This window comes from Aspergillus welwitschiae, assembly GCF_003344945.1.
Source record: "Aspergillus welwitschiae strain CBS 139.54b unplaced genomic scaffold BDQ94scaffold_10, whole genome shotgun sequence".
Taxonomy (NCBI): Eukaryota; Fungi; Ascomycota; class Eurotiomycetes; order Eurotiales; family Aspergillaceae; genus Aspergillus; species Aspergillus welwitschiae.
The window spans coordinates 657,922-673,307 of NW_020798704.1; the positions used below are offsets into that span (position 1 = coordinate 657,922).

General features: G+C 50.7%; 9 protein-coding genes across 9 annotated transcripts; 4 read left to right on the forward strand and 5 right to left on the reverse strand.

Annotated features, from left to right (window-relative positions):
- Positions 1–189: 189 nt before the first annotated feature.
- On the reverse strand, positions 190–1,934 carry BDQ94DRAFT_10470 (adenosine kinase). The gene is made up of 7 exons (XM_026763424.1): positions 1,769–1,934; positions 1,647–1,662; positions 1,422–1,575; positions 1,010–1,351; positions 615–952; positions 440–553; positions 190–363 (listed from the first exon to the last, which is right to left on the reverse strand). Exons 1-7 carry the CDS (start codon positions 1,818–1,820, stop codon positions 318–320), a joined length of 1,062 nt encoding a protein of 353 aa, XP_026628234.1. The 5' UTR covers positions 1,821–1,934; the 3' UTR covers positions 190–317.
- A 142-nt stretch (positions 1,935–2,076) lies between these two features.
- On the forward strand, positions 2,077–3,338 carry BDQ94DRAFT_10510 (DUF1770 domain-containing protein). The gene is made up of 3 exons (XM_026763435.1): positions 2,077–2,507; positions 2,599–2,793; positions 2,963–3,338. The coding sequence occupies exons 1-3, from the start codon at positions 2,196–2,198 to the stop codon at positions 2,999–3,001; spliced, it is 546 nt and encodes a 181-aa protein (XP_026628235.1). The 5' UTR covers positions 2,077–2,195; the 3' UTR covers positions 3,002–3,338.
- Positions 2,963–5,808, reverse strand: BDQ94DRAFT_177349 (uncharacterized protein; the record flags this gene model as incomplete). The annotated part of the gene is made up of 6 exons (XM_026772887.1): positions 2,963–4,462; positions 4,516–4,884; positions 4,942–5,071; positions 5,199–5,368; positions 5,473–5,741; positions 5,793–5,808. 6 exons carry the CDS (start codon positions 5,806–5,808, stop codon positions 3,635–3,637), a joined length of 1,782 nt encoding a protein of 593 aa, XP_026628236.1. The 3' UTR covers positions 2,963–3,634.
- A 33-nt stretch (positions 5,809–5,841) lies between these two features.
- On the reverse strand, positions 5,842–6,882 carry BDQ94DRAFT_140412 (uncharacterized protein). Its single transcript, XM_026765616.1, has one exon. It carries the CDS (start codon positions 6,234–6,236, stop codon positions 6,000–6,002), a length of 237 nt encoding a protein of 78 aa, XP_026628237.1. The 5' UTR covers positions 6,237–6,882; the 3' UTR covers positions 5,842–5,999.
- Positions 6,883–7,042: 160 nt separating this feature from the next.
- Positions 7,043–8,624, forward strand: BDQ94DRAFT_140415 (60S ribosomal protein uL2). The gene is made up of 5 exons (XM_026765617.1): positions 7,043–7,070; positions 7,149–7,206; positions 7,290–7,781; positions 7,874–7,959; positions 8,022–8,624. Exons 2-5 carry the CDS (start codon positions 7,158–7,160, stop codon positions 8,157–8,159), a joined length of 765 nt encoding a protein of 254 aa, XP_026628238.1. The 5' UTR covers positions 7,043–7,070; positions 7,149–7,157; the 3' UTR covers positions 8,160–8,624.
- A 576-nt stretch (positions 8,625–9,200) lies between these two features.
- On the forward strand, positions 9,201–10,019 carry mpt (putative DNA repair and transcription factor Ada; the record flags this gene model as incomplete). The annotated part of the gene is made up of 1 exon (XM_026771172.1): positions 9,201–10,019. The coding sequence occupies one exon, from the start codon at positions 9,201–9,203 to the stop codon at positions 10,017–10,019; it is 819 nt and encodes a 272-aa protein (XP_026628239.1).
- Positions 10,020–10,303: 284 nt separating this feature from the next.
- On the reverse strand, positions 10,304–11,022 carry BDQ94DRAFT_140420 (uncharacterized protein). The gene has a single exon (XM_026765618.1). The coding sequence runs from the start codon at positions 10,855–10,857 to the stop codon at positions 10,624–10,626; it is 234 nt and encodes a 77-aa protein (XP_026628240.1). The 5' UTR covers positions 10,858–11,022; the 3' UTR covers positions 10,304–10,623.
- Positions 11,023–11,038: 16 nt separating this feature from the next.
- On the reverse strand, positions 11,039–11,442 carry BDQ94DRAFT_140421 (uncharacterized protein). The gene has a single exon (XM_026765619.1). The coding sequence runs from the start codon at positions 11,325–11,327 to the stop codon at positions 11,130–11,132; it is 198 nt and encodes a 65-aa protein (XP_026628241.1). The 5' UTR covers positions 11,328–11,442; the 3' UTR covers positions 11,039–11,129.
- Positions 11,443–12,645: 1,203 nt separating this feature from the next.
- Positions 12,646–14,995, forward strand: BDQ94DRAFT_140422 (BAR domain protein). The gene is made up of 5 exons (XM_026765620.1): positions 12,646–13,173; positions 13,241–13,408; positions 13,466–13,581; positions 13,643–13,923; positions 13,976–14,995. Exons 1-5 carry the CDS (start codon positions 13,047–13,049, stop codon positions 14,577–14,579), a joined length of 1,296 nt encoding a protein of 431 aa, XP_026628242.1. The 5' UTR covers positions 12,646–13,046; the 3' UTR covers positions 14,580–14,995.
- The last annotated feature ends 391 nt before the right edge of the window (positions 14,996–15,386 follow it).

Genomic DNA, 15,386 nt, shown 5'->3' on the forward strand with positions numbered 1-15,386 from the left:
TGTTTTCGTACGTTATATATATACAACTCAGATATTGAATTCTTCATTAAATCGTTGTTGAGAACGTCATCATCTGCAACTCTGCGATATCTATCCATCGTAAATGTAAAACCCAAAGGGAAAGCGTGATAGCAAGGATCCGCATACATGAACCGTTGATGAAAACAGCATAGTCTAAGACGTTAAGTCAAGGACGTGAGGGGTATAGAAGGTTGAATCTTTAGAGAAGAAGAGGGAAAAACGAAATTTTTTGTAGATGAGAGAAAAAGGTATCAGCTATGGCTCCACGATTCCAAAGGTGAGTTTGGTGGAGATGCTTAGGAGCGGTTGATGGGGGTGTAGGCCTGCTTGGGGAAGGGGAAACTAGATGTCGGACATTAGGGTTAGTGGCTGCTAGATATGTGTATAATCAAGAAATGGGGTTTGTTCGGGGACTTACGAGGCACCCAGCTCCTGGATGCTGAGGGAAGCGAGCCACTGGCCCATGTCGATGCTGTCCTCGAGGGACTTGCCTTGGACGATACCGGCGCAGAAACCACCGCAGAAGGCGTCACTGTGTGGTGGTTAGATTTTGATTCCCGTGATTTAGGTTGTATAGGAGGTTGGTAACTTACCCGGCACCGTTGGTGTCGTTGATGCTGCTCTTGGGGATCTCGCGGACGGGGATCTCCTTGACCTCGACCTCGCCGTTGGGCTTAACGGTGGCAGCGACGGTGGGGAGGGTGCCCTGGGTCACGATGGCGACACGAGGACGGTTGGTGTTCTTCTTGGGGAGCTGAGCCAGCTTCTTGGCGATCTCGACGACGTCGTCGGTGCCCCAGCTGTGGCTCTCGGAGAAAGCACGAGCCTCGGTCTCGTTACAGAAGGTGTAGTCGGTGTAGGGGAGGACACTGTCCAGTTGGTCCTTGAAGAACTGGGCAATGAAGGGAGCAGAGAGGTTGAGCATGAAGACCTGTAATTAAGTCCTGGTCAGTATGCTGTCAATGAAACCATTTGGGGTTGCCCATACCTTGTTCTTAGCAGCAGCTTCCTCACCGAGGGCCTGGATGGCAGGAACACAGACGGTAAGGTGGAAACCACCAACGTAGTAGAACTGGGCCTTCTCAACGAGAGACCAGACGTGAGGCTGCTTCAAGTGCTCGATCTTGTACTCGTTGGCGGCAGCAAGGTGGGTGCACATGCTGCGGTTGTGGCCGGTGATGATGACACCGCACTTGCCGGTGGGCTGGGCATCATCGACACGGTATTCGGTGTGAACACCGGCCTGCTCGCAAGCCTCCTTCAGGATCTCGGCATACTTGTCACGGCCGACACATCCAATGTAGCAGACGGAGTTGGCGGGAAGAGCGTACTAGTTCGACTTCACATTAACATCCGTCCGTGTGTACCTTGGTAGGAAGGGATCGGGGTCATCTAAGTACCTGGGCACCACGGGCAGTGTTCTGGGCAGCACCACCGGCGATCAGCTTAACATCGTTCTTGGCGAAGAGCTCGTCATAAAGACCCATGTGCTGGTCCTCAGCAAGGATAGCATCGTTGTCCTTCAGACCATACTTCTGCAGAAGGGCGGCATCACTAGTGACAATGTTAGAATACTTGAAATAGGGTCTAATCATAAAGTAGAGTTTCCGGAAGATGTGACATACCCAACAGCCTGGATGTCTATAGGAAGCAATTCAGAATGCCGTATGTCAGCTCATTGAACAATGTAAGATCCGGGGATAGTAAGCAGCATGAGAAAGAGGCAGAGAGGGGAAATCTCACGCACCGAGGAGGGGGTTCTCCAGGCACAGAAGAGGGTAACCTTGAGGAGCAGCCATTGTGAAGGGTAGAGTGGGAGAAAATGGGGGAGGAAACAGGTAGAGGGTATAGAAAAAGCAAGGGAGGATATAGAGAGGGAGAAGAAAGGAAGAGAGAGGAGGGAGAGAGCAGCGAGATATACCAAGTCAAGGAGGGGCAGCCATGCAGAATCCAAAAAAGGCGGGAGTAATGGCTGCTCCCCGCTGATTGGCCGCAGGAACCAACGAGTTACTCCGTGCCCGGACTATCCCATCATTCCTCCCTACTTGCTTTAGTCTATACTCTCAATCTTACTATCTACAAGTTTTAAGTCCCTCCGGTGTCAAAACCCGCGGGTCCGAAATCCTTCCGTTCACACAGATACCTACATCCATTCTTATAAAATACCACCCATCATGACCGACCCCGCCCTCCAAATCCCCGAAGTCATCCAAACCGCCTCCATCAACCCGGCGCCGTCCGCGGAACACGACGTCAACCCGCCCACCGCAGCCTCCGAGAAGCAGCCCATCGTGGAAGATGATGTCGCCTCCGAAGCAGGCAGTATCCCCTCCGATGTCGTCGATCCTCACCGCATGATCAAGCCCGTCTCGCGACGACACCATCTGCCCCCATTGCCCGATCTGCGCTTCGAACAGAGCTATCTCGCCAGCTTGCGGGGAGCTGATACCTGGGGCCGAGTAGCTTGGATTACCATCAGAGACCAGGTAGGACACCAGTCTGCCCTGCAATACACTACTGGAACAAGTCAACTGGAAGCAAAAGAGTCCTCAAAACTGACACGAATTGTCTATATAGGTCCTCCTCCCTCTAATCCAGGGCACCGTCTGGACTCTCGCTCTCTCTGGCTGGCGATTCTGGAACCGCAACGCGTCCCTCAGTGGCCAGACACTCGGTAGCAAGATCCGGAGATGGTGGTACGAGGTGAACAACTGGAAGCTGCCTCCTTTGCGATCGGCCAGGGATCCTCACATGGCGGCGAAGGTGGAAGACGTGAGTGCATCCATCCCATTACCCATTCGCGTCGCTCTATCTTCCTTTTTTTCCCCCCATTTCTTGAGATATCTTTTTATCTTCATTTCAATTGGTTATTCCTCTAAGCCGAGATATTCGGTCACATATGCCAATGAGACAGACACTGACATTTGCGGAGTTTTTGCAGTTCTACACGGCCCAGTTCTCGAATGCCGGTGCTGATTAGGTTGTCTTTTTGAGTTGATTTGTATGGTTGTCAAAGGTATTGACGTGACTGTGGGTGTCTAGTAAAGTCTGCATTTGGGGAGTTTAGCGTACGGCGTTTATCCTTTCGAACCAGTGAGCCTTGATTGATTGATATTAAGCTTCCGTATATAGCCGGGGGCTTTCATTTTCCTACACGCTATTTCTGGTGTCTAGAGCCGAGGGATACGGAACTTCTATTGTTTCATCCCAATCTTGCAATTTAAGTACTGTACATAGCACATAGCAGCCCCGGCAAGAGGTCCGTCCATCTGGTATGACAGGTTATGTCTTGGAGTCCTCATCTCTCTAATACCTAATCGATCCACAGCATGGTCATGCTATATAGTAGTATAGCAGTCACGGGAAAAGAACTCCATACCACACACATCGCATTTCTAATAACAGCACAATTTTTTTTGCCGCAAAGTTGAACCCGACAAATTCCACCCACGAACAGAACGCCTCGAAGAAAAATGTGAGCGAGTCTTGTCTCAAGTCTGAGAAGAAAGGTATTCCGATGGATAACTCTATCAAGACGCGGGGAATCGGCCACTGAGGGATTCCGACCATTGGTACTGTGTTATAGTATATGTGCCTTGCCTAGTTCTTTTTCTTAAGCTGTTTGAGTCTTCGTCTCAGTCGCAGTAGGCTGCGATACTTCGACACTAGTAGAAGTGCTGGCCGCAGCATCAGGTAGAGACTTTGCGACCACGTCTGGTTGGGAGCTCTGTGCCGTAGCGGATTGCCCGTTCACAGCGGGTGGTGGTTGTCCTTGCAGTGCATCTTCCGCACCAGTCGCTGTGACCGGTTTAGCCACATCCTCCTTGCTCTTCGGATCTTGCTGTAAGGGTTCCTCTGCTGGCCCATTGGGGCTACTTGGGGCCTTGTCCTTATTGTACCTGAGTTGTACCACAAGGCTGGGTGGTTCTCCGTTCATCACTGCTTCATCCCCACTCAGCTCCTCTTCGTCGTCCCCCTCGAAATCGTTGTCCTCTTCTTCCTCGCCTTCGCCTCCTTGCCACTCATTTCCGCTGGATTGTCCTGCTTCTGAACCTTCGTCCATTTCATCGTCCTCGTATTCTGTATATCCATTTGCTCGAGTTGTCCGACCCCTTGAGGGTCTACCCTCGTCGCCAGCGTCGCCGTCCTCGCGTTGTCCACTTAACAACGTCTCACCGTAAAGGCCGCCTGCGCGGGACCGTATTTGCCTACCACTAGCTGTGAATCTAGGGCCGGCTGGTTCTGGGGGTGTGGAGATCCCCGAGGTGTTGCGCGTTGAGCGCCGCGTGGAAGGAAGGCCATCAGAGAAGATGTCCTCGTCATCGGAGTAGGTGTATTTCAGTTTCTTTCCGCGTGTACGGCCTTCATATAGAGAGAAGCCAGGCTCCGGCCGAGCGAATGCCGCCTTTCGCGCAATCCGGTAGTCTCGACGCTTGCGTTTCTGCTACTAGTAAGCACCGAGAAGATGTACCACAGCCAATAGCAGCAGCTTACCTCCTCTGAGCCCTCGAAGCGGGGTATCGAGTTCCTTATCCTCTCACTTAGTTTTTTGGAGTGGATACTTTTCTCGCCGTCAAGCCTGTCTGCAACCGCCTTCAACTCAGGGATATTTCCTGCCACACTCCACCAGGTAACATTCTTAAGGGCAGGGTTGCCCTCGCGGTACAGTCTGAAATGTGTATCATCCAATCCTTCGATGAGCCAGTATCTGCGCTTGAGGCCGTCGCGACCCCATGGTTGGACGGAGAGTGGTTGGTTCAGGTCGTCTTCGTGGCGTGCCTGTTTGTAGGACTCTTTGATTTTAGCCTGAATGGCATCGGACGAGGCAAGGGACCAGAGGATCAAGGATCTCAATAACAGCAACTAGACAGTGTCAGCTGATAAGCTCTCGGTAGTTTTGAATCAAGTTATGCGACGTACGCGTTCTTCTGGCGACATGGTTGCGAAAGTGCGACCCCCGTGCAGAGGGTTCTTGCCTTGCCAAGCCTTAGGCCACTGAGAAGCGTGGGTTTGGATCGCCTCTTCCAAGGGACGCTGGTAGTGATTCCGACTGCGCATTGATCGAGCGAGTTAGCTTTGATGTATGGTTACCAGAATTGGTACATAGGTGGTCGAAAAGGAGCTTCCCGACGTATCTTCCAAGAGTGTAGGGTCTGGGGCGTAGGAGGCAGTCATACTCGACATCCTTCTTCCGATTCAATACCAATCCAAGAAATGCACATAATAATCTCTCAATATGATCGCCCGGAGGAGATTCCGCGACGCCTCTTTCAACATCTTGTGGTCCAAAGTGTGGTGTAGATCGCGGGAACGCATCGTGAAAACGCGCACGGAACATTACAATGAACTACACATTGCGACAGGTCAGCATAAATGGTCAGGAAACGTGCAAAACGCGTCCATAGAGCTTGGAAAGAGACTTCATCATCATAGAAACCTCCGGGAACATACTGCAATATCTGGATTATCCGCCAACACATATTCGTGGGGTGGTGAGGGCTCCCGCTTCGGCGGCGGAGATTCGGACTCCTTCTTGAAGTACTTCGCGATGCCGACGGGCTCATCAATGGCCATGGAGCCCGTTTCTTCGTCGGACGGAGGCGCCGACGAAAGCGACGATAGGTCCGAGTCTGAGAGGGACATGTTCGACATGTTTGTGGTGCTGTCCGCAGGTGGTGGTGGTGAGGCAAGACAGAGCGGGCGAATCCGCGGCAGAAGTTCTACTTTACGCTACTGCTACCTACTTGGGTTGGAGCGCGGCTTTTACGCGCCTGGCCTGTCTGGCATCATCGAGAACAGCCCTTATCCAGGGATGATCAACACCCAATCACGATAACACATTTGCTATCGCGAACTGGACTCCATCAAACGCGCGAAAGGTCCGCGGAACAGACTACATTCAGAAGATTTCTTTGATAAGAGCATTTAGTGCAAAGCAGCTTTGTATTATGCAATTCGGAAGTCTTAATAGATCAATACTATCCGAAACTCCGCTCCAACAACGAACGAGCGTATCTAATCGTCAAACAGCCCGGCTTAGCTCCTAGAACATTGGATACTGCCCTAGTATCAACCCCGAGAGCGTCTGAGCGGCGTTCTTTAAGCAGAAATCTAGTTCTGCAAGAAGTTGCCGACATTCGAGTCGCCGGACGTGACAAACACAGTTTGTCGATCCACATTGAGCACCTGGTGGTGTCAAGATACCAAGATGACATTGTGGTAATCACCAAAGATGCTGACTCGCTCCCCAGGCGCGTCAGGTCTCATTTTCCCGGGTACACAGTGTCACATCTGGAATTGCTGATCGGTGCGTGACCCTGAGGCGGCCCGGGGGCATGTAGAGAAAGCCCAACAACGGAACGAGATGCGGCAAACATCAAGGCTCCGTCTGCTGACCCGGATGATCGAATTTGACCACTCCGAACCAGTATGATCTGTTTACATGGAGAAGACATCCAAATGATATAGGAACGCCAGCAAGACAAATAGTGCTACTAAGCCAGGTCAGCCCAGGTCAGATATTAAAAGGCGGTGCCTTGAATTAATAGCCCACTGCAAGGACATCTCAGGTAACAGTAGCAGGAGGAATACTGCTTGTTAAGAGACGGAATCCGACATGGACGAGCTGCGAGTGACCGAGACAGAGGCAGGGTAGATTGAATGGGAAGCGGCAGTTCAATAAAGAACGAAATTTGAATAAAGTGTGGAATTCAGAAAGAAGGGATAGTGTGTATCTAGAAGGGAATTTCATCACCAAAAACGGTTGCACTTTATCAGTAACCTCACTACTCTGCAGTCATAATAATAACCATTCTTTACTCATGATGATACAAGAAGTTCACCAAGTGCAAGATATGCTCGTTAATTGCGAAGTCCTACGTTAGTTATGCCGTCTTAGTAAGAAGGCGACCCGCGCCACGCAGCCGCGCCCACAAAACGGCACTAGTCCTAGCGCGGTTAGATTAGCGACTTCCACCCTAAAGCCCACACAGCCCTTCGCCGACGAATTCTCAACACCAACCCGACAAGCCCAATCTTAGCATTTTGAGGTACGAGAACTCGAACTCTCCCACCACAAGGTCGCCAGGCGGAACTTTCTCAATACTAACGTCCAGGTTCCTATATAGACAGTCGCCATGGGTCGCGTGATCCGCAACCAGAGGAAGGGTCGTGGATCCATTTTCAGTGAGTGCGACCGCAGAGATCCTGAAGCGAAATTCGCAGCATCTCCAGATCAATTTTTACTGATACAATTTTTCGCTCGACAGCGGCAAACACCCGTCTCAACAAGGCTCCTGCCCAGTTCCGCACCCTCGACTACGCCGAGCGTCATGGATACACTCGTGGTGTCGTGAAGGAGATCATCCACGACCCCGGCCGTGGTGCTCCCCTCGCCAAGGTCCAGTTCCGTCACCCCTACAAGTTCAAGACCATCACCGAGACCTTCATCGCCAACGAGGGCATGTACACCGGTCAATTCGTCTACGCCGGAAAGAACGCCGCCCTGACTGTCGGAAACGTCCTTCCCCTCGCCTCCGTCCCTGAGGGTACCGTTGTGACCAACGTCGAGGAGAAGGCTGGTGACCGTGGTGCTCTTGGTCGTACCTCCGGTAACTACGTTACCGTCATCGGCCACAACCCCGAGGAGGGCAAGACCCGTGTCAAGCTTCCCTCCGGTGCCAAGAAGGTCGTCAAGAACACCGCCCGTGGTATGATCGGTATCGTCGCTGGTGGTGGTCGTACCGACAAGCCTTTGCTGAGTATGTCTCCGGAAATCTGGCTCCGTTGAATCACTCTTCGGAGAGAATGCGGTTAAAGAAGAGGACTTTGATGGCTAATTCATTCCCTACAGAGGCTTCTCGCGCCAAGCACAAGTTCGCTGTCAAGCGCAACTCTTGGCCCAAGACCCGTGGTGTTGCCATGAACCCCGTGGATCACGTAAGGCTCCCTTCAATGATTTGGTCGATTTATCTACAGATTCTGACATGTTTTCTCTACAGCCTCACGGTGGTGGTAACCACCAGCACATTGGTAAGGCCTCGACCATCTCCCGCTACGCTGCCCAGGGTCAAAAAGCCGGTCTTATCGCTGCCCGGAGAACTGGTCTGCTCCGTGGTACCCAGAAGACCAAGGAGTAAGCGTGATATTGTGTGGAGTTTTCTTTGTGACGGGTTGAAAATGCTCTTTTGCTATGAGGCATATGTACTTAGGCGACTGCGGATAATCTCCCACGCGTCCTTAGCGAATCTAGGTCGTGGCCACCAAATATTTTCATGATGACCAAAGCAAAAGAAATGGGTTCAAAAAATTCAAACTCGGGTGCATGTTTTTTGAGATATCCTATTTTAAACGGTAGAACTAGGAAGATCTTTCCTGCAAGTCATCAGGTCCGTCAAAAGAAACCGTATTGCGGGATTCGTACAAGAATTGGTCTCTAGCTAGCCATGCGAGAGATTCAGAAGTAGACTTCGAATCTGCAATTGCTGCTACTTTGCTCAGCCATTTTGCTTGAGTCTCCTAAGATCAAGTATATGCTACTTTTTCTCTTCATAGGTGTAAGCGAGCCATCGGATACACGCCATGAGTTATCGAGGATATTAGACACATTTCCACATCGGGTTGAATGCAGTTCAATGCTACTCGAATTATTACTACCTAGCCACCAATCTTCTTACCCCAGATATTGTGGACCGGGCAATTGCAGAGACCTTGAAGTTCCTGCTACTTAAAGTAATTACGAAAGTAGTTGAGCACAGACGGAGTTTATCCTATTACTGCAGTGCCTGTGCTCAGGTCGGATATATATCTGCTTCTCACCAGATTAGGGTCTAACACATTCATTATTGCCGTCATGCAACAAATGACTTCGGATGTAATTAGTACAATGCACATGAGCCCTTGAGGCCTCTTTTTGCCCTCTTCATGATATAACTATTGAAAGTATAGGATGAAATGTCAATGATGCATGACATTGCAGCAACCGAGATACGAAACCTTGCTCTGAAAGTGACCAATCACAGCCGAATACCATCTAACCCCCAACTCAGCATGAAGAACTAAATGGAGGCGATTTCAAGAACAATTAGCACCATAGACTTACATGTACAAACAAAATATTATAATCATTCAAGGCCGATACCAATCTTTTACCCCCCTTGATACCTACTCCTACATCCAAAATGGTACCACCCCCGAAACTCCCTCTCCCCAAACCATCCCTATCCCCCTCCTCCACATCCCCATCCACCCGCTGGCTCGCCATCCAAACCCGCGACCCCAAATTTACCAACGCCTTTGTGTACGCCGTCCTCACAACGAAAATCTACTGCCGCCCAACCTGTCCCGCGCGTCTCGCCCGACGAGCCAACGTCCGGTTCTACGATACAGCTTCGCAGGCTGAGCTTGCAGGGTTTCGCCCCTGTAAGCGCTGCAAACCCGAGATTGTCATCAACAATAGCAACAACTTGTTGGGGGCGGGTAGCAATACCACAGCTACTAGTAGTGGTACTTTTAGTACTACTTTCCATCCGCAAATCCCCTCAGTGCAGAAAGCTTGTCAGACTATCAGGGCTTCTGTGCAGGCGGGTTCGAAACCGACGTTGCGGATGCTGGCGGCGGAGGCGGGGCTGACGCCGAGTCATTTTCATAGGGTGTTTAAAAGGGTGATGGGCGTTACGGTTGGGAGGTATGTGGTTGATGTTATGAGGAAGAGTGGTGACGGGGAGGTGTTGGAGGGATCGCGGAGGGATTGGGTTGGGGCTGAGGTTGAGGGTGAGGGTGCTGGAAATTGGCCCGTGCTATGGAATGACTTCGATGTTTTACTAGCCGCTGAGGAGGATGAGTTCGCTGTTCCTACTACTGTTACAATGCAGGATGTACAACCTGTAGTGCCGGTGCAGGATGAGGAACTTCTTGCTTGGCGTGCAGTAGGTTCTTACGGCGTTGGGGGAGGGTGTTCGGTTGATGAAACGCTTGCATTGGGTCATGAAGCGCTGTAGAAATACTTTAAGTTGTTTTAAGCACCTATTATGTGTGAAGATGAGAAGGAATGAAACCTTATGAGGGGATGGGTGATCGCAGATTAAGCGATCCTGTCGCATGACATGCACTGCCTCGATGGGACCTGACAGTAAGGGTTGTATACGCGTATCCGCTAAATCAATGTCTTGGTGGATTTGCCGCGGATGTTGATGACTTACGTATTCGTATTCAGGGGAGGGGTGAGACAGGGGATGGATGGGCTTCCCTGCTCCAGCCAGTTGTGTCGGTGCATCTAAATTGAATGGTTCGGGATCGCACTTTCAAAATACACGGCTTGAACTTGGTTGACACGACGGCATGAATGCTGTTGTCGCAGTAGATCACTACCCTGTTCTTCCGTTGCCTAGGATTTCTATCGTGTACTAGCTCACCATCGAGGTCTAAAAGCAGGGAAGAAGCCATACTATGTTTGAGTACAGTACTACAAGATTCAAGGAGTTATTGAGTAGTACGAATGATAGCCAAAGAAGGCTTCTGAGTCTGGTTGTGTTGCTAACTGCCCGAGAGGATGACACGTGACTGCATCAAAGAAGTAGTTCGAATATGTGACCGTATAAGTTGTTATCTTGATGGTGTACTCGACGAAGAGCCATAGCACATAAAAATAGCCTTTAGTACGAGATATGTACCCAATCTTGTGTTGGTAGTTAGTTTAGCTGTTGCTCGAGAATAAGCCAAGTAGAAGAACCAGATATATATACTACTAATATTGCCTGAACCAATGTGATTCTCGAACAATGATACGAGTACTCCACAAAGCTTCCGTACAAGGATTCTAGTATCCTCACAATCCATCTTTAAGCACTGAGATCCAGGAATCTAGCATTCCTGCTTCAGCGCCGAGGCGTTAAGCATTGTGATGGTGTTGGGGTAGTCAGTATACCTCTTTCCCGCCTGTGGTCCTCGGGTCCCACTTTTCTCCGTGTAGGGGTCTCCTTTCTTTCTCAAACCAAAGGTGTGATCGTTGCCCGTTTGACCATGACCTCCGCATCGAGTGTTTGTTTCAGATTGAGAAAGAGATGTGGGTTTAAGGTCGTCATGACTCTTGATAGGTTTAGTCGCAGGATCTACGAATTATGTCTTGGAGCCCCGGATAAGATCATCCTGAGATACTCTGTGCCCTCACCCAATGTAAAGCAGACACAATGCAATTGAACGTTTACCTGTACGTGGCCGTGTAATTTTACCGCCAATTTCCGCCAGATAAGCTTCTCTGACTCACCAATGGCAATGATTGTTGATGCATCGGACAGGTCTTGCATCATGACCCGGTGATCGCGTCTCACGCTGGCGCTTTCAGGTTACTGTAAAGAGTCATGATCAGAGGAAAACATATTGTTACAATGTATTATAGGGGCCCCTCTGCCGTGTCTGTCGCTTTGGACCCTGAACCATAATTGCTTGAGTTGGAGTTCTCTTGAATTGCTTCCGGACATACTGTGGGAGATCTTTACACAGCCTACAGTTCATCCTTGGGGCAGCCCTACCTACGAAGATGAGAAGCTCTACCCTGAGCCTCTTAAGCATCATGATTGTCTGAATAACTGACTGAACCAACCTTTTCGATGCTCCTCGGACTTCCAGACTCACAAGACTGTGTATCTAGACCATCTGGTTACTGGGTAGGTAGCCGCCCACAGTCTGTTCTGTAAATAGAACGAATCTCAAGTGGTGGCAAAGGAGAGCTTCCAATGGAGGACCACGTTTGGGACCGACCATCGGCCATCGACCGCCAATCGACGGCAGTGGATCCCCACTGCAATGGCCCACAAACGCGTGTCACTTCCGGCAGTCCAGAATCGGCTCTGGCCTATGATGCTTCTCATTCTGATACACCTCTAGATCCGCTCAGGCCTGATTGACAAACCCGGTTTTGCAGGTCAATGATAACGATAGGGCCTTCGTCAGCAACTTATCAACCAGTTGTGCCACCGGAGCGTCTGTACCTTGGCTAAAACCAGCTAAAGTAGACCAACCCACTAGTTGGAAATTCCAGATAGGAGAGCTGCTAGGTTTCAGGTACACCTCATCCTGCTGGGCCAACCGAACTTAATTATGGCGGTTCTGGCCCCGCCTCCACTGCCCATTGGATGGATCGAACCCTCCATCCATCACAGGGACTGGGTTTGCTTCACAATCCGTCCGTAGGATGGTTGAATATGATATACTGACTGCCCCGGGTTTAGGGTAGAATTAACCCAGTAAAGCATGACACTCTGGAAAGAAAGGATGGGATTAGGACAGAGCAAGCAAGGCAACGAGAGTCATCATGCGACCAAATTCTTTTCCCGGGTCCGTTTGGGTCGAGCGTTGGTGGGGGAGAAAATCCGCTGGGAACCTTGAAAAGGCAATGTGGCGCTTTCCGTGCAACCAGCTCCATCGCAGAGTGTCTGGCCCGCTTGCGATTGGCAATGGCATTGTGGTCGTTGCTGTTGCTGTCTGTCATTCCTCGATGAACACTGCCATGGTCGCAATGGCAGCCCCGGATTTACTAATAATATTCTCTTTTGTCCGGAAAAAATAATTAAGGTAGTAATAATAAAAATACTAAAATAATAATCAATAGGCATAATAATAGTAAAAGGGAAAAATAATCCCACCTGCTAATTTCCCCTGTCACCCTTTTCGAGCCTTCCCTTAAGACCCAACCCGTCCCTCCTGGTCTGTCGCAACTCTGCTGCACCTTTTCTTTTTACCACCTACCCTTTCTGTTTCTACTTGCTTGCTTTCATTCTCACTTCTCGCCTCCTGGCTGTGGCGCCATCTTTTTGTCTCATACGCAGCAGCGTGCTTCTTACGGATCCTGTTTCTTTCGTTTCAATTTCTCTTGCAACAACCCTCGATTAGAGAAACAAACATCACCAAGACGGTTTAACTTAATTTCTGGTCGCATCGTAACCTTCATTTCCCTAGAGCATAAACCTCGGATCAATACGACATTCGTTTTCCCACTCTATTTCCTATTTACCCTATAATCCGTCAACATGAACGTCAATCGCAAGTTCGATCGCTTCAAGCAATGGGCGGGGGAGAGAATGGGCGGAGAGGCCAAGACCACTCTCTCCGATGACTTCAAAGCCTTGGAAACAGAGATGAACGTGCGCCACGAGGGTAAGGATCACGACACCCAAGTCTCATGGTATATATCCGGTCCATTTACTCATTTGCTACCCTTTAGGAATTGACCGTATCCACAAGGCGACTGGCTCTTACATCAAGTCCATTTCGAAGCGGAGTGAAGGTGACGATAAGGAAAAGACCTTGCCCATTGCTCATCTGGGTAGTAGCATGGTTGGCCATGGCGAAGACTTCGATGCGAACTCTGAGTACGGCCGCTGCATGACCAGTAAGCTAACATAACTACTGATTCGCAAGCTTTATGCTGATGACGTTGTCTACCCAGTGCTTGGAAGGGCCGAGGAGCGCCTGGCTCGTCTCCAGGACGCTTACATCTCCCAGGTAAACGCGGGGTGGCTGGAATCGCTGGAGCATTCCTTGACTCAGATGAAAGAGTACCAGGTATGACGGAGTTTGCGAGCACCAATTGAGTGGTCTGAAATGCTGACTCGATGTTTCACAGACTGCTCGCAAGAAGCTTGACAGCCGACGTCTGGCCTACGATACCTCCCTCTCGAAGATGGAGAAGGCGAAGAGGGAAGATTTCCGCGTGGAGGAAGAGCTCCGGACCCAGAAGGTCAAATATGAAGAGGCCAACGATGATGTATCACGGCGCATGCAGGACATCAAGGACTCCGAAGTTGACGGTGTTGCGAACCTGGAAGCGTTCCTGGAGGCTCAGCTTGACTATCACGAGCGCTGTCGTGATGTTCTTCTCCAACTCAGATATGACTGGCCGAGCAGGTGAGGATTGCTTGAATTGTAAAGCTACATCGTCATGCTAACGTACTAGCAGAGCCCAGCCTCCCAGCACCCGTCGTCCAGGACGCCCTCGCTCCAACACTGCGCATTCCTATCATGAACGCTATGAACCACTGCATGAGGAGACCGACAACACGGCTGATCTGCGGCCTATTATTCGATCGACCAGGGCATCTTCTATCGAGCCAGCTGCCAGAGAGGTCTACCCGCCAGATGCTTTCTCTCAGAGACCTGCTCTGAACAGAACTACGACATTTGAAGGACCTACGCAATTGCGCCAAGAGCAATCCCCTGGCACATACCAATGGCCATCCCGGGCAGCTAGTGACAACTATATTGGCCGCAGAAATAGCGTGCAGTCCCGGACCATGGGCAGATCATATGTTGACCCGTACATGGAACAGTCGGAGGAGCCTAGTCCTATTAGCGGCACCAGTCCCGAGAGGACGTATATGGGGCAGAATCCATCTCCAGTGTCTTCGTATGGAGGTGCTGTCTCGAGAAAGTCCAGCTCTACTACCCTGAATGGCACACCACTGAACAAGAAGGCTCCTCCACCCCCACCTCCCCGCTCCAAGAAGCCTGCGCCGCCACCGCCTCCCATGAAGCGCCCTATCCTCAGTGCAGGCGAATACTGAGTCTTTTATTTGGTCACGGTGTATCTTACTACAAACAAGCTGGAGCTTGGAGGATTTGGCGGGCTATATACCAAATTGTTGCTCACGGATTTCCGGAAAATCTGTCTAGCGGGGGTGGTTGGCCACATATGCGTTGTATTCATCTCTACTGGAGAGTGATGGATAGAACTAATAAATCGGTTGGCAGAGCCTCGCACGGTCGCTAGTAGTCTGAAAAGGATGATCAGCGATAATTTGGGCCTGCACCAGCAGCAGTGGTGGATGAATGCCACGGAACACACACAGGACAGGTGTCCCACAGACGTGTTAGTGCATAAGGGATGGGTTTTTGTTTTTCTTTTCTTAGACGGGGTTGGTAGTGTAGATTATTCAGTCCTTGGGATAGGCATTTATCAAGTCATCGGCGTTTGATGCTGGCGTATTCGTATAAGCACCTAACAATAGTTCTCTCCTCAACGTAGTATCCCGATGTTAGCGCGGAGTGCCGAGGGCGGGCACGACGCTAGGCCCAAGGCGGGCAAGCCGGTGCGGCCTAGCTGAGTCAGCGACGGGCGCGGGCAGTGAAAACACGTGACCCGGCACGAAATCTTCTTCCAACGTCTCGCCGCCTGCCTCTCCTCGTTACAGGCACAGGCTGAGCACCGCCAGTTTCCCCGACCAGCACGGAAAGTCGCGAAAGCCCCGTCCCCTCCATCTCCATTTCATCCAGACTGGTCTTCCACGCGCCTTTTCCAACGCGGCCCCTCCGTCTGGGGTCCTTTCCACCCCTACATCCTCGTGTTTTACACCCCCTTCCCCCTTCTTCCT

Bases quoted from the DNA above. Each gene is read 5' to 3' on its own strand.
- BDQ94DRAFT_140415 (XM_026765617.1), top strand. From the start codon at position 7,158: ATGGGTCGCGTGATCCGCAACCAGAGGAAGGGTCGTGGATCCATTTTC. The intron at 7,207-7,289 runs GTGAGTGCGACC...TTCGCTCGACAG, and splicing joins GGGTCGTGGATCCATTTTCA to CGGCAAACACCCGTCTCAAC. The intron at 7,960-8,021 runs GTAAGGCTCCCT...TTTTCTCTACAG, and splicing joins CCATGAACCCCGTGGATCAC to CCTCACGGTGGTGGTAACCA.
- BDQ94DRAFT_140420 (XM_026765618.1), bottom strand. From the start codon at position 10,857: ATGGATTGTGAGGATACTAGAATCCTTGTACGGAAGCTTTGTGGAGTA.
- BDQ94DRAFT_140412 (XM_026765616.1), bottom strand. From the start codon at position 6,236: ATGTCATCTTGGTATCTTGACACCACCAGGTGCTCAATGTGGATCGAC.
- BDQ94DRAFT_10510 (XM_026763435.1), top strand. From the start codon at position 2,196: ATGACCGACCCCGCCCTCCAAATCCCCGAAGTCATCCAAACCGCCTCC. The intron at 2,508-2,598 runs GTAGGACACCAG...TTGTCTATATAG, and splicing joins GGATTACCATCAGAGACCAG to GTCCTCCTCCCTCTAATCCA. The intron at 2,794-2,962 runs GTGAGTGCATCC...GAGTTTTTGCAG, and splicing joins TGGCGGCGAAGGTGGAAGAC to TTCTACACGGCCCAGTTCTC.
- BDQ94DRAFT_140422 (XM_026765620.1), top strand. From the start codon at position 13,047: ATGAACGTCAATCGCAAGTTCGATCGCTTCAAGCAATGGGCGGGGGAG. The intron at 13,174-13,240 runs GTAAGGATCACG...GCTACCCTTTAG, and splicing joins GATGAACGTGCGCCACGAGG to GAATTGACCGTATCCACAAG. The intron at 13,409-13,465 runs GTAAGCTAACAT...TTGTCTACCCAG, and splicing joins GTACGGCCGCTGCATGACCA to TGCTTGGAAGGGCCGAGGAG.
- BDQ94DRAFT_10470 (XM_026763424.1), bottom strand. From the start codon at position 1,820: ATGGCTGCTCCTCAAGGTTACCCTCTTCTGTGCCTGGAGAACCCCCTC. The intron at 554-614 runs GTAAGTTACCAA...ACCACCACACAG, and splicing joins AACGACACCAACGGTGCCGG to TGACGCCTTCTGCGGTGGTT. The intron at 364-439 runs GTAAGTCCCCGA...TCCGACATCTAG, and splicing joins ATCCAGGAGCTGGGTGCCTC to TTTCCCCTTCCCCAAGCAGG.
- BDQ94DRAFT_140421 (XM_026765619.1), bottom strand. From the start codon at position 11,327: ATGATGCAAGACCTGTCCGATGCATCAACAATCATTGCCATTGGTGAG.